The 13,519-nt window shown below is 37.6% G+C and overlaps 1 protein-coding gene across 2 annotated transcripts in view; it reads left to right on the top strand.

The window, feature by feature from the left end:
- Positions 1–11,611, top strand: part of LOC141907129 (neurotrimin-like) — a 31,370-nt gene extending 19,759 nt beyond the window's left edge. The window contains exons 5-10 of one of the 2 annotated variants that reach the window (XM_074796701.1): positions 2,052–2,187; positions 2,837–3,121; positions 3,979–4,100; positions 4,656–4,854; positions 7,104–7,169; positions 8,212–11,611. In XM_074796701.1, coding sequence (XP_074652802.1) covers positions 2,052–2,187; positions 2,837–3,121; positions 3,979–4,100; positions 4,656–4,854; positions 7,104–7,169; positions 8,212–8,303 — 900 coding nt within the window. In that variant the 3' untranslated portion in view covers positions 8,304–11,611. The remainder of the gene's footprint in view (positions 1–2,051; positions 2,188–2,836; positions 3,122–3,978; positions 4,101–4,655; positions 4,855–7,103; positions 7,170–8,211) is intronic. The other variant, XM_074796702.1, reaches the window with a different exon arrangement.
- Positions 11,612–13,519: the final 1,908 nt, after the last annotated feature.

Here is a 13,519-nt window from a genome sequence, read left to right on the forward strand (position 1 = left end):
CATCCCCTACATTAGATAATCACCCTACAGGGATTGCTCATTGAGAGCTGATCGGTGTTAAAAAATCATGTTTCTGTTACTTCATTATCGCTTCCATGTAGACATCTTCCCATTATAATGATGCATGGGTGAATCCAAGGCCTAATTATGAAGGTCTTTAATGTGACCTTATTAAACTGCATTTTTGATCATTGAAAAGGCATATTTGAGGGCTTATGAGCGAATGAGGCATCGCATTTGAAAACTTGTGGATGGATAAGATGCATTTAACAGCATTTCCTGCGGATCAGTCATTTCTGAACGAATTCAAATTCCAGATCTAATAACTGATGAAATCCCACAAAAGGAATAAGGTCCGAACTATTTGCTTGAGCTAGTGTAGTTTATTGAAATTCCTGGAAATTACTACACAACATTTTACATTACAACACGGACTCGGAAGTGTTTCTTCTATGGTTATTTCACTATCGCTTTTTATGTACATTTTCTCATTTATATCTATCGAAATTCTTCGGCCGATACCATCTCTTTTTGATGCTGGAATTCTTAAATTTGTAACAGGACAAACTGATCGCGAAGCATTCTATGAGATCATCACCTGCAAGTTGTGTCTATACTTTATTGTTTCTTTGCAGAGTGAAGTAAGTGAAATGAGAGAGAGCGTAAGAATCCTTGCATTCAGCTTCTAATAACAAATCATTTTCATGCTGCTCATTATACGTTTTTCCAATGTTACCCATTATTTCAATATTCTGCTTATTCTCTGAAATTAATCCTTTTTCCTTTCTATGATTCTAAACGTTTTAATCATACGATGAATTGTTGATACAATTTTGCCTCTCATTCTTATCATCCTTTACTTTTGTTCATCTTCCCTTGGCAGGGATTGCGGGTTGATGATCGGGAGGGGGCAGAGAATGCAAATTTTAAAAAATCCAATCCGAAAGTGTGTGCCCCCAACAGTGTTTAGGGGACAGATATATGCTAATGATTTGAAGTTAAGACCCGCAAAATTAAGAGAAAACTAAACGAACATTTATGCTACAGGTTTCTACAAATGTTCCTTTAGTTGTTTCTTTCTTTATATTGTGGGGGTTTTTACTTCAAATAGTATTAGAATATTAGACTATCCCTTGTCTATGGAAACTGACATGCTAATGAATTTCAGCTGAATTTTCTGCCTGCTATTTGATGGTTTTTCCTAGAGACAACTAAAGCTAACAGGGTTTAAATATATCTGCAACTAATGAATTTTTATGGCCGTTCTTTTTGGTCGGGGCCCTTATCTTTTCACATAGTAGAACATTGCGCGCTGGGATATATACTTGCATGAGAAAATGGCTTTCTTGTCGTGTGTGTGCTGAGGAAATAAGCCATTCGGGGCGTGTGTAATGAGTATTTTATGCAGTTGTAGAAGCTGTTATGGCTTAAATGTTTTTACCGATGATATATTCGTCGTATGTTAGTTAGTTAAAGGAAAGGTGTGCTGCGACTTTTATATACGCTTTTAAATTTTACTAGGAAAGCAAAATGCTGTTTTTATTACAAGGGCGGATTTAAGCGGTTGGATCGGGTGGACTGATCCATCCCGTCTTCAAAATTCGAATGTGCCCTCCTTAAAGTCTGAAAACTTTTAAAGAAACTTATAGAAAGACGAAATATATATCTAAATAGGCCTGGTTACGGTCAGAAAAGCCAGTGTTTGTCTTAGATTTGTAGGGCCTTTAGAATCCCTACAAATGTTTTGGGCTTGTAGCCCTTGCATTGCCAAATCTGCCCTTTTCAATTGCCCATTCCAATTTTCAGGTCCCCTCTTCAAAGAATCCTATATCTGCCCTTGTATCATGCATGTTGCTGTATATCTGCAGAATGAGAAAAAGGGTACCAACTAGTTCGAAGGGGACTTATTCATCATATGGTATGAATTGAGCCTGGAAGCTAGACCCATCCAGAAGATTTAGCATTATTCTCTTATCTTTAATGCATTGACGAATTCATTTAGGTAGATTAATTATTTTTGTTATATTTTCACGGTTACCTTGTTTCTGTAGGGGTCTGATTTGATCGTACATGGTTCTGAACTATTGATTGAGAATGCTAAGAAGACAGATGGCGGTGAATATGAATGTAAAGCTATAAACATGGTCGGACAGCCCGTTACTGATGTTATCTCTGTCACCGTTTTGTGTAAGTTTTCTCATGTAACTTTTGAGAGATTGATTTATTTCTGTAAAGCCTTGTTTTCTAGCGCTGAGTTTAATTTGATTAAAGATCTGAAATATTTACTCAGTAATTCCCTATACGTGACTTAAGATTGTAAGAAATATATCCACGAGGCTTTACTGTAGTTAATCACTGAATTATACACAAAATTGATATATGTAAAAAAAGCCCGTTAAGCCTTTCAGTGCATCTACACCGCGATGCAGTGTATAAATCGGTGATGGACTTTGTTTTAGTAATTAGTTTATATCTCTATTGTAAAATGGCAGCGCCGGTCAAACAAAGTGAAATATTAGTAACTAACAATACACCACGCTGCAGTGTAGACGCATTACATATAGCGATATGTCTGTTACTCAAAACTCAGGACCCAGTTCCACAGTTCCGAGTTAAGATTTGACTCTGAGTTAAAACATCGAAAATGAGCTGATTTTAACCCAGAGTTAACTCTAACTCACAACTGTGGCACCGGATCCGGAGGTGGAATTCTTTAAAATTTTCAAATATCTCCAGCACTTTCGCGTATTAATTAGTCGGCACTGAACTGGTTAAAAAGATGACTATAACTGAGCCCTAATTCCGGTAACTAATAGTATTTAATGCGTATGAATAGATCAACCGGAGGTAGAAGTGATCGAACAGAATGTTTACACCGGAGCCGGAGTCAACGCGAAACTGCAGTGTAAATTCAGCGCGTCTCCAGCTGCGAGAATCATCTGGACGAAAGACGAGGTGAACGTCGAAACGATGCCGAACGTTGAAATCATGCGACGTCAAGACGGCATGGACGATATCAGTATCTTAGTGATTAAAAACGTCGATAAGGATTCGTTGGGCACGTACGTGTGCGAGGGTTCGAATGAATTCGGTTCTGCCGCTGCACAGGTTAAATTAGAAGGTAAACTACTACTCGTTACAATCATTTATAAAACCTTCTTACTGTCCTGAGATGTAAGGCTAAATAAAAATGATACCTTGTTTCTCCGCAGCGGCCGGGTCATTTTTGTAAAATATGATAAAATTTATAAACAGTTCATTTCTATAGCGGCCGGGTCTGTTATGGTAAAATTGATCACGATTTTTAAAAAAAGTAATGTATAGGGTAGATAGGCGGCCGGCCGGGTCAACATTTAAGCTCAGCAGAGCGGAGAAACAAGGTATCAATTTTTTTTAGCCTAACATCACTTATCTACTTATTTCAATACTGGGTTTTCACCACACCCAGTCGTTTATTATGCAGACACATCAACTCCATCAAATTTTGGTTAATGTCACTATGTGTCACCTGGTATCACTCTGCTATCTCACCCTTACATAATATCTGATCATTCAGCTTAGAATTTTGTGGTTTGGATGGTACCCCTTGACGTTTTTATTGCTAGCTCAGTTTATTTTAGTTCTGACACATAGCTTCTGTTAATCCCCTGTGAGTTTGTATGCTTTGTTACTTCTGTTTCTGGTCATTCCACTCGATGGTTGTTAGTCAACGGCCGAAACATTTTGGTTTCATATTGATAAATTTTATCATACAAAATTCTGTTGTTGGGATTTCTTCATCCCTGTATCCTGTCACGCCACAAGGTTCATCATATACGTAGCTGGCAGTCCAAAATCAAAGCACTACCCTCTGTGTACTAGTATACACCCTCGATATCCTTATATTCATCTACCTCAGTATCCACATCCAGCTCTACAGTCATTTTGAAGTTAAGTTCATGAAACAATTTTATTGAAATGAATTGTTTCTCGTTGCAGGTACCCCGAAAAAGGTGGAAATCACGAGTCCAGAAAGTGCTCCGTACTCGAACGTTTATACGGTTACCTGGAAAACTGTATCTCATGACAGCCCTATAGAATACCTCCTTCAATTCCGTAGTGTAAGTACTTGTTGCTGAGTGTAAGTAATTAATATCGACTGGACTAGGCTTTATAGCTACATTCACACAACATCACCAAGAACAGTCTAAAATAGAATGGACCAAACGTTCAAACTGGTCAGTTCTATTTTAGAACAGAATCACGAGAGGTCACAGAGAATAAAGTCACAACAAGGCACTGGCTGTCACAAAGTCGACTTATGCCCGACTTAACCTTTCAGTGCGTCTACACCGCAGTGCGGTGTATAAATCAGTGATGGATTTTGCTAGTACACCGCACTGCGGTGTATTGATGTAATTAGTAATTAGTTTTTATCTCTATTGAAAGATGGCAGCACCTGTCAAACAAAGTGAAATATTAGTAACTAATGATACACCGCACCGCGGTGTATACGCCACTATAGTGGTATTCCCGTTATTCAGCACACTAGGTTGAAATTTTTCAAAATTTTCAAATTCAGCACGATAGGGTATCATTAAGTCAGCACTGAAAGGGTTACGACAGTGATAGGTTCACATTTTGCAACTTTACTAATGATATTCTATTTTGTATAGTTGAACGGAACGACCCCGACTGCATGGCACAACACGACCATTCCCGGAAACGACGAAGGTAACCTCAATCACGAAGGTTCGTTTATCCTACGTAAAGGAGATATCGAAGCGCTCGGAACGTATCAGGTGATCATTTCGGCTAGGAACGATTTCGGTTGGAGCGAACCGAGTGATTTATTTACGTTTAAAACTCCTCAGGGTTAGTATTACATATTCACCATCTATGCATAAATATGATTGAAGTCTCAGGGGCCAGTTTTAAAGACTAGCCTTAAACCCAGGGACCGGTTGCATAGTCATGGCTCAAACTTAAGACCAGTGTAAGACCAACTTAGTTCTATAGCCAGTCGAACAACTTAAGACCAGTCTTAAGATTTAAGACCACTTTAGAACTGAAGTCATGACTGTGCAACTGGCCCCAGGTGTTTATCCCGGGTTCAAGTAAGAACTGGGGCCAGTTGCTCAATAGTTGGTTAGAGTGAACTGGTGGCCAAATACCAAGGTAAAAATGCTATTTCAATTGTGACTATCGCCCTTGTCTAACTATCAGCTCACTCCAACCAGATTTGAGCTACTGTTCACGGGTTTATAAAACCGGACTTCAGAGTTTAGAAATGATTATTGAAATTAATGCACAACACATTTTCATGTTCAACTTTGATAGTTTTTTTATCCTCACGTTTTCATTAATATCGCTGCCTTCCCGTTACATATTTTCCGTCGACACAAGACTGCGAAATGCTCGAATTCAATGAGTCTGGATGACTGAGAAAAATTTTCATTTTTTCTACAAGCACAAAGTCTAATAATGAATGTCAATATTCTCTGAAAACTGTAATACATGCTTGTTTTCAAAAACAGAAGCAAGACCGTCTTTCAGCACACAACTACCAAGGATTATTTTCATCATAAGTTGTCTTCGTCAGATCATCCAAACTCTATTTACGATGTGTTTGGCAGTTTTGGTATCAGTGATGCTTTTCTATTCACAAACAGGGGCTGTAATATGGGTGGGGGGTTAGTACTGGATTCTATGGGTCACATATATAGTATCTGTGGATCCGTGGTAGAACTTTTATTAGGGTAAAGGGGCATTTGCGAGATTTTTGAGAGAATTGAGAAGTGAATTACTCCAAATCTTACCCTCCCCCTCACATTATCCATGAATATCAGTTGGTTTATATGAATCAGTCTCCTCCCCTCGAGGTCTACTGTTAGAAAACGAAACTGTGTGAAGAGCATCACTGATCTGAGAGTGTTTACTTTTCCTCCTCAAATGCAAGGCATGATTCATCGTCAATTCATCATTAATTCATTATTAGTAGAAATTTAAACAATTAGATTTCAGATTCTTCCGGTTTTCGCAAATTATCAGATTAATTTTTTGTAAATTCATTCCAAAGGAAGCATGTCTCTAATAATTGAACTTTGCGCCTTCGTATAGGTATAAGTATACAAATTCACCGAATATTCATCAGTTTCAAAATAAATTCACCTTTGCATACTGTTTTCTTCTTACCTGTGAAATAATTGAATTCATAAGAATAGTTTAACCCTTGCATGTCGATCGGAGAAAAAATACCTGCTGATAATGAATGCCTTAACTAGGGCTCAGTTAAGGGACAAACGATACCTTGAACATACTAATAATTCCTTGAATGGTGTTCAGTGGGTTAAGAAATTAGAATAAAAATCTATAAAAGTAAATTATTTCAGAATTCTTGATGAATTGGCATGTACCAACAAATTCCATCATAATTATATTTTGGCATGCAGGGGGTTTCATATGATATAAGAAAATCCTTGCTTGTATGAATGTTTACGAATGTTTGTGCAGAAAATCTAATTTCTATAAGAGATTCCATTGTCTCTGTAGTTGCAGCCACGGAAACCTCCAGATCTGAGGTCAGTTGCTCAAAGGGTTAACGATGATGATGATGATAACCAGCGGATAAATAACATTGTAACAATTCTGTTTTCATTGTCGCGATGTCAATTATCCGCCGGTTAACCGAACCATCATTTGTACAACTGGCCGCACGATTGTCCGTCTGACGTTGGCGTAGAAGGCCGTATCCACACCATCTTGGTATCAACTGCCAAAAGCTGGAAATCAGGGGTCAGTTGCTCAAAGGTTGGTTAAAAAGATAACCAGTGGATAAATACAAAAATACATAAAAATACATCCTATTTATGTATTTCTGATAAATACTATTGTAACAATGAACTCTTGATTGTGACTATGTCAACTATCCACTGGTAAACAAGAAACAACTTTTGAGCAACTGACCCTTGGATTTTTTTGTCACTGGTTATCATATCGGTGCGGTGGGCTTTGTTTCGGTGCTGTCTAAAGCAAACATCAAATAGTGTTTGTCTGTATGTTAGCTGTGTACTCAGTCATGTTGTCCTGAGCTGTCAATCCATCACCCTCATATATAATTACAGCTGGTGTAACTCCACCCCCTGCCACCACACCCAAGCCACGCACAGAGAAGCAGCAAAATTCCTCTGGTAAGTCTCTCAGTCAGTCACTCAGTCACTCAGTCACTCAGTCGCACATATCCCAACTTAAATGGGTATATCCATTATATTTCACTAAAGATTTTATGTATATATATATATATATAAATATTTAGCTCTAAAAAAATTATGAAGACGATTCAGCTAAAATTGAATTTTTGCAAAAATAAAATGAAATGTTTTCTGCCAAAGTAGCAGAAAACGCTTATGATCTCTTGCAAAATGATTTTGGCTCAAATAATGTCATTCCATTCAGTTTGCTGTTATATGTTATATTTTTGTGTTTAAAATCTTCCTGAATCCGATCAAACCACCGTTTGTTTTTCCTGAGCAACGTTTTGTGTTTTTTTTGATAATGAATAACCTAACACCTCTGTTCTGTATTGTTGAGTCTATTGTAAAAACGACTGTACTACTCTTGTAAAAGGATTATCCTTCGGTTAAGATTTAAGCGCGAGTTTACCAGGGAAGGACAACACTTTCTCTAACTGTATGATATTTAATGCGTTTGCTTGTCTGCAAGGTTTGGGCTGTGCAGTGCCCTTTAGTCTTGCATGTTCCAAAGCATTCATGCATGGTTCATTTTGAAACCATTTTTCCACCTTGCATCCGTTTTATCGGCCTGGAAGTTTTAACGCGATTAATGTTCACGGATTTCTCGCACCTTTTACGTGTTTTAGTTTTCTAGTTATTTGTTTGGAACTTGTGAACCATGTTGGCGTAGCTTGCTTTTTACCTCACAATATGACAGATAGTTAGTTATACAGTCGACTCTGATTGCCTTGGATTATTGCGTGACCCGAACAGGATATTAAGAATGTTCTTACACTAATTCATGTTACGATGACCCATCTCGCTCCAACTGCCTCGGAATATGCTTGTTTACTGTACCATAAGATCTGATGCGAGCAGAGTTTATTGTACATGTGAATCAGACATTTTGACGACTAGACTTTGGAAAATTGAAAAGATCGATTTGATTTAGAAATGAAAACAGTCATAACCATCTTCTCATGATTTTGTCCTGTTTTAGGCGATACATCTCGAGCAGCGGGCAGCAATATCGCGAGCACTTTCATCATCGCATCGGTAGCAACTATCATTACTTTACTGATCAGAGCGTAGAGAGAGGGAGACGCAGGAACAACACGCGGAGAAAACCATCACCGATACAGAAAAATCATCATTATTTTTAAGATATAATAAAAAGAAAATCAAGGACAGCAATTATTATGAGAATCGTGTACGTAATTATAGTTAATTCATTGTTAACATCTATGACAAAGAAAATGATGTAAGTAAGTCTATAGTGGAAACGATAGTGTGTGTATATGACGTGTTTGTACTGAGAGCAGCATCTTGCGTTTCCGTCCAAAGCGTAAGCGCCGAAATCATGAATCGTGAATTCTGAGGAATATGTGCTCTATAGGTAGTAGGATTATAAAATCGATTATTATCATCGAGTCTCGGTACGAAAAAAATGTATTTAGGTTTCTTTGAGAATATTCTGCTAAAAGCAGTTGCGTATGATATGCAGGATACAGCTCAGTTGTTGACTCTTGATGGTTGGTATAAGTTTATTTGAAAGGAATTAAGCTTAAAAGGTGGCGTTGGTCGACTTGCGCCACAATGCACACCGTTGAAAGTGATCACAAATCAGCTCAGTTGCGACAGTGCGCGACTAGTCTGTATCTATTGAAAAAGCAATTCTAGCTCGCAGTTGCAAGGCCAACCTACTCTTGCCTTAAGTGTTGGTAGCTGAACAGGCTCATTCATATTCGAAATGAGTTCAATTTCAATTAATCTAACTCGAGATCCTGTATCACACCTGCGAAGAATCCTAAATATATTTTCATGAATTTAACATCAGGGAAATCTTAGTATCTCGACCCCTATAAGGTAACAAACTAGATCTTGTATATGTATGAAATGCTTTGAACGAGTTGAAGCAATTTTGGACGACAATTTGCTGTACGAGGAATTAATGAAGTTTGTAGAAGATGTACACGAAAGTATTATATCGATGGACGAAAAATGATGATTTATAGATGTGAAAATTGACGATTTGAACCGGAAGAATAAAGACTCACTGTACAATGAAAACCCTTCATAACATGACCTCTTCGTAAACATTTACAGTTAGTTTCATAAAACATTGTAATCCGTGTCAACTGTCGATGAATAAAAATCCCACAATAGAATTTTATGCGATGAAATCTATGAAAATGAGACTGAGTGTTATGAAGGAGTTGTGAACTTTCTCTGACAAATACCAGGGTAGCTATTTAATTGTATAGTGTGTTTTTATCTCTTTCTGATTTATTATGCATAGGTTTTTGGTGCTATTTTCACTGAATGCTATGACGAACATCGGTGCCTTTTTCTGAGTAATGTATATTCATTATTGAATCTAGAGATTAGTTGGAAGCGTTTGATAGCCATTTAATACATTGGAAGTAAATCACTCCGCATTTAAACCTCTGGGCTGGTTGCGCATATGACATTTTATAACCATTTCTAAGTTGTTGTGTTGGCTCGCTGATGGGCTTAGTCAGGTCTTACACATCTCTAAGCGGCCTTTACTGCGCAACTGACCTTGAGAATTAATTTGAAGCAGTTCTTATAGTTATGTAATCACGCATCAGAGATGCTGTGTTGTGTTTAACGACTCGATTTAATTTTATCAAAGTTATGTTTTACTTGATTAAAGTATTATGAGGATAGATCAAATCCTCAAAATTCAATCATTTCTTCAGTGTTATTAAGGTTTTGTAATAAAGCGGTATAAGTTGTTTTTAGTCGACACGATTTTGAAATCTACATGAAACATCTTCGATTAAGCGTTAGTTTTTTAAACGGCGTATCATCGAATTTTCATTAGGATATGAATGCTAAAAGCTTATGGTTTTTCACCGTAAAAAGATCGCATTCTCTTCAAAAACAAATTGTTTCTTTTGGACTGTGTAACTGAAGGGAACGGACGACACTAAAACATATTTTCTATATATTTTCCTGAGCTGAAATGTTTGCTTCTATAGATGTCGTGTTTGTACATGTAAAATGTATTTATCATGTTGGTGCTATCAAGCGACAAACATAATCTAACCAACCGCTTTCATACGAGAGCTTCCCTGAAAACCAATACGCCATCTATCTTCTTAACGTTGAATCAGTCAAACGAGATATCGGGCAGAAAATTACTACTAAAGATATATTTTATAGACGAGTATTGAAAATAAAACGAAACTGATGGTCGTTGCTTGCGAGCGTGTATTTAAAATTGAAACTTAGATATTTAAGATAAGTGTCAAGCAGCGATTTGAATTGTAAAGATATTTATGAATTGTTGGCGATCTGTTTTGGAAGCTTCTTCGATTGAAACTTTGTGGGCAATTAATTGAATAGGACATTTTTGATACCGGTACATAAATTGATGATACTGTATTCGAAGAGTTTCTAAAACATTTCAATGAGATGACCTGATGGCTGTTTGTAGGCTGCAGTCTTACGAGTGGTTTGATTATTCGTTAACCCTTTCAGTGCTGGCTAATTAATACCCTTTAGTGCTGAAGATAATTTGAAAATTCTGAAAAATTCCACCCTAGTGTGTTGAATAACGGGAATACCACTATAGTGCGTCTACACCCTGGTGCGGTGTATCGTTAGTTACTAATATTTCACTATGTTTGACAGGTGCTGCCACCTTTCAATAGAGATAAAAACTAATTAAATCAATACACCGCAGTGCGGTGTACTAGCAAAATCCATCACTGATTTATACACCGCACTGCGGTGTAGACGCACTGAAAGGGTTAAACTACAGTCTTCAAACGGATAAAAGCTCATCTCTTCAACATTTCACGGCGATTGATATTAATATAAATATGAATATAAATATACTTAATATGACGATAATATTGATAATGGTAATAATATACATGTATTCTTTGTAAGTAACTAAATGAAATTATGGTAGATGTAGATTAGGGTGTTTGTAGTATTTTGTAAATCCTTCTTGAGGCTTAATTCTGCTGCCATTGCTTTGCGTTTTAGTTTCCCATTTGTAGCTTAAGTTGTGATGTTTGAATTGGGAGCCAGAGTACGGGACACATTTTAATACTTGTTAGAAAGAGTTAGAGAGCTTGTTATATGTAACACAATCTCTGATTGGTCTACATTTACGTCAACGGTAGCTCGTTTGATGTAATACGATCCCTGATTGGTTCGGAAGGTTTTTTATGTGTAAATCACCGATTCTAGTTGGTGCATATATGTATGGGAAGTTCAGAACACTTGAACGCAATTTTCATGGTATATTCTGATGATAAAGACAACCGATGATTTAAATTTCATGGCCGGCCTTCCTACCTTTACCTATTAGTGTAGATTTTGCTTAATTACGATTTGCCTAGCTGAACAAGATTATTATATGTGTAATTATTTTTTTTCTGAATTTTTAATGAAAAGGAATAAACTCCAAAATAAAGTATTGTGTGTTTGGTTGTGTTTCTTTTTTTCAAATACATGTTCTGTAGAATCCGCTAAATTCATCAGGTTTACAGGAATCCGGATTAATATTCGTTTTCTTGTGAATAAATGAACAAAATGTCCGGGTAAGACAAAAATGGGGCTCGACTGTTCTTTATAATGGAACCAGTGGACGCATGTGGGTCAATATTTTAACTATGAAACAACAGAATTTTGAGTATAGTGAATCGAGTGGATTTTTCTTATTCCATTTCACCATCAGACAAAAGGAAAGACTAACGAACGAACCACGTACAAATATCTTCTTTATTTATCAAAGGGTGACGAAAACAATTCTGCAACATAAAAAGAAAATGACGACAATATTCCTGATTATATCGGTGTACAACAGGGGCTATAGTCTTAAGATTTGACTAACTTTTGCCTGGCTGGGCCTAGATGTTTGGAACTGAGTTCCTTTTGTTGAATAGATGTTCCTTCCAATGACTGAGTTATAATAACTAAATATTTATACGCTGTACCTTCATCCAGCTTTATCAAGCGTTATACATAAATTACAGTGGAACCTCGTTACAACGAACTTCATGGGGACCAGAAAATGTTTGCTACATATCCGGTATAGAATTATCAAATTGTTCTATTTCGGATGAAATTCTAGGTTCGTAAGAACCGATATATCCGAGGTCGTTATAACGAGGTTCTATTGTACAAAGGACCTCGTTACAACGAACAGACCTAATAATTGTACGTTTATAATCACCGACAGTTCGTTATATCCAGTACGAAATGATTGAAATTTTCCAATTTGTGACCAAAATTCTAGGTTCGCGATAACCGATAAATCGTTGAATCCGAGGACGCTAAAACGAGGTTCTACTGTATCGTGGGGCAAAACTCATTCGGCAGAGGCGGGGAGGGGTGTACGGGGGGGGGGGGGTTACGGAAAGACACATAAAACTCTGATTACAAGTTTCTAATAGTAGACGTGTGCGAAATACTGGGCGACGCTTCTGAAGCAGTAGTTTGATAATGATGATGTATTTGATGATGAGGCGTTGTTGTTACGCGAGTGAAATCCCCCGATTCGTCGCTGATCTGCATTTCTTTTACTTCCTCGTGACTCGAATAATTAACTTCAACTTTGTCGTCGCTGTTGAACGGAGAAGAATTTATACCGCCGTTTATCCTGTCGTTGTCGCTGGAGGCTTCGTCGGAATTTCTAATTTTCAGGTTGCATCTCGTACTCGAGAGTGAAGCTTCAATGTCGCTAGTATACCGTTTGATATTCGTAACACGGGAAAGATCAAGCGCATGTTGGTATCTATCGGCTGTGAATGTACCTACTGATAATCGGTTTCGGCCGAGTTGCGAGGTTGAATACCAATTGGTCTGCGCATTCTCAGCCGTCAATGGCTGTTGTCGTAAGATCGTTGTTTCAGTGTTGGTAGCGGCGACGGCGACAGCAGGTGGTTTCAATTCATTTGGCACAATTTCCGCACTCTCCACGTCGCTGTCAGCGTTTATATTGATATCAGAATTGGACGAGAAATATTCGCTACTCATCGTCGAGATGGGTTCAGTAAATGGCTCAGCACTTTGCGCAACACTATCGCGGCGTTCATTCTCAGATTCGAAATCATCAGTCAATAACGTGGCTAAATAGCCATCGCTACTGAAAGAAGCCGATAGAAATATCGTATTGTCTTTACCAATAATGGATCCATCACGATTTACATCTATTTTTTGAGATTGCTGCTGCTGCTGTTTCTGCGGTTGTATTTGATTGTTTCGGCTATAAGAATCTATATGAACTAAGGGTGTCTTCGTACGTTCGAAATGCCAGCCGGAGGCGA

The sequence above is a fragment of the Tubulanus polymorphus genome, chromosome 6 (genome assembly GCF_964204645.1).
Source record: "Tubulanus polymorphus chromosome 6, tnTubPoly1.2, whole genome shotgun sequence".
Lineage (NCBI taxonomy): Eukaryota > Metazoa > Nemertea > Palaeonemertea > Tubulaniformes > Tubulanidae > Tubulanus > Tubulanus polymorphus.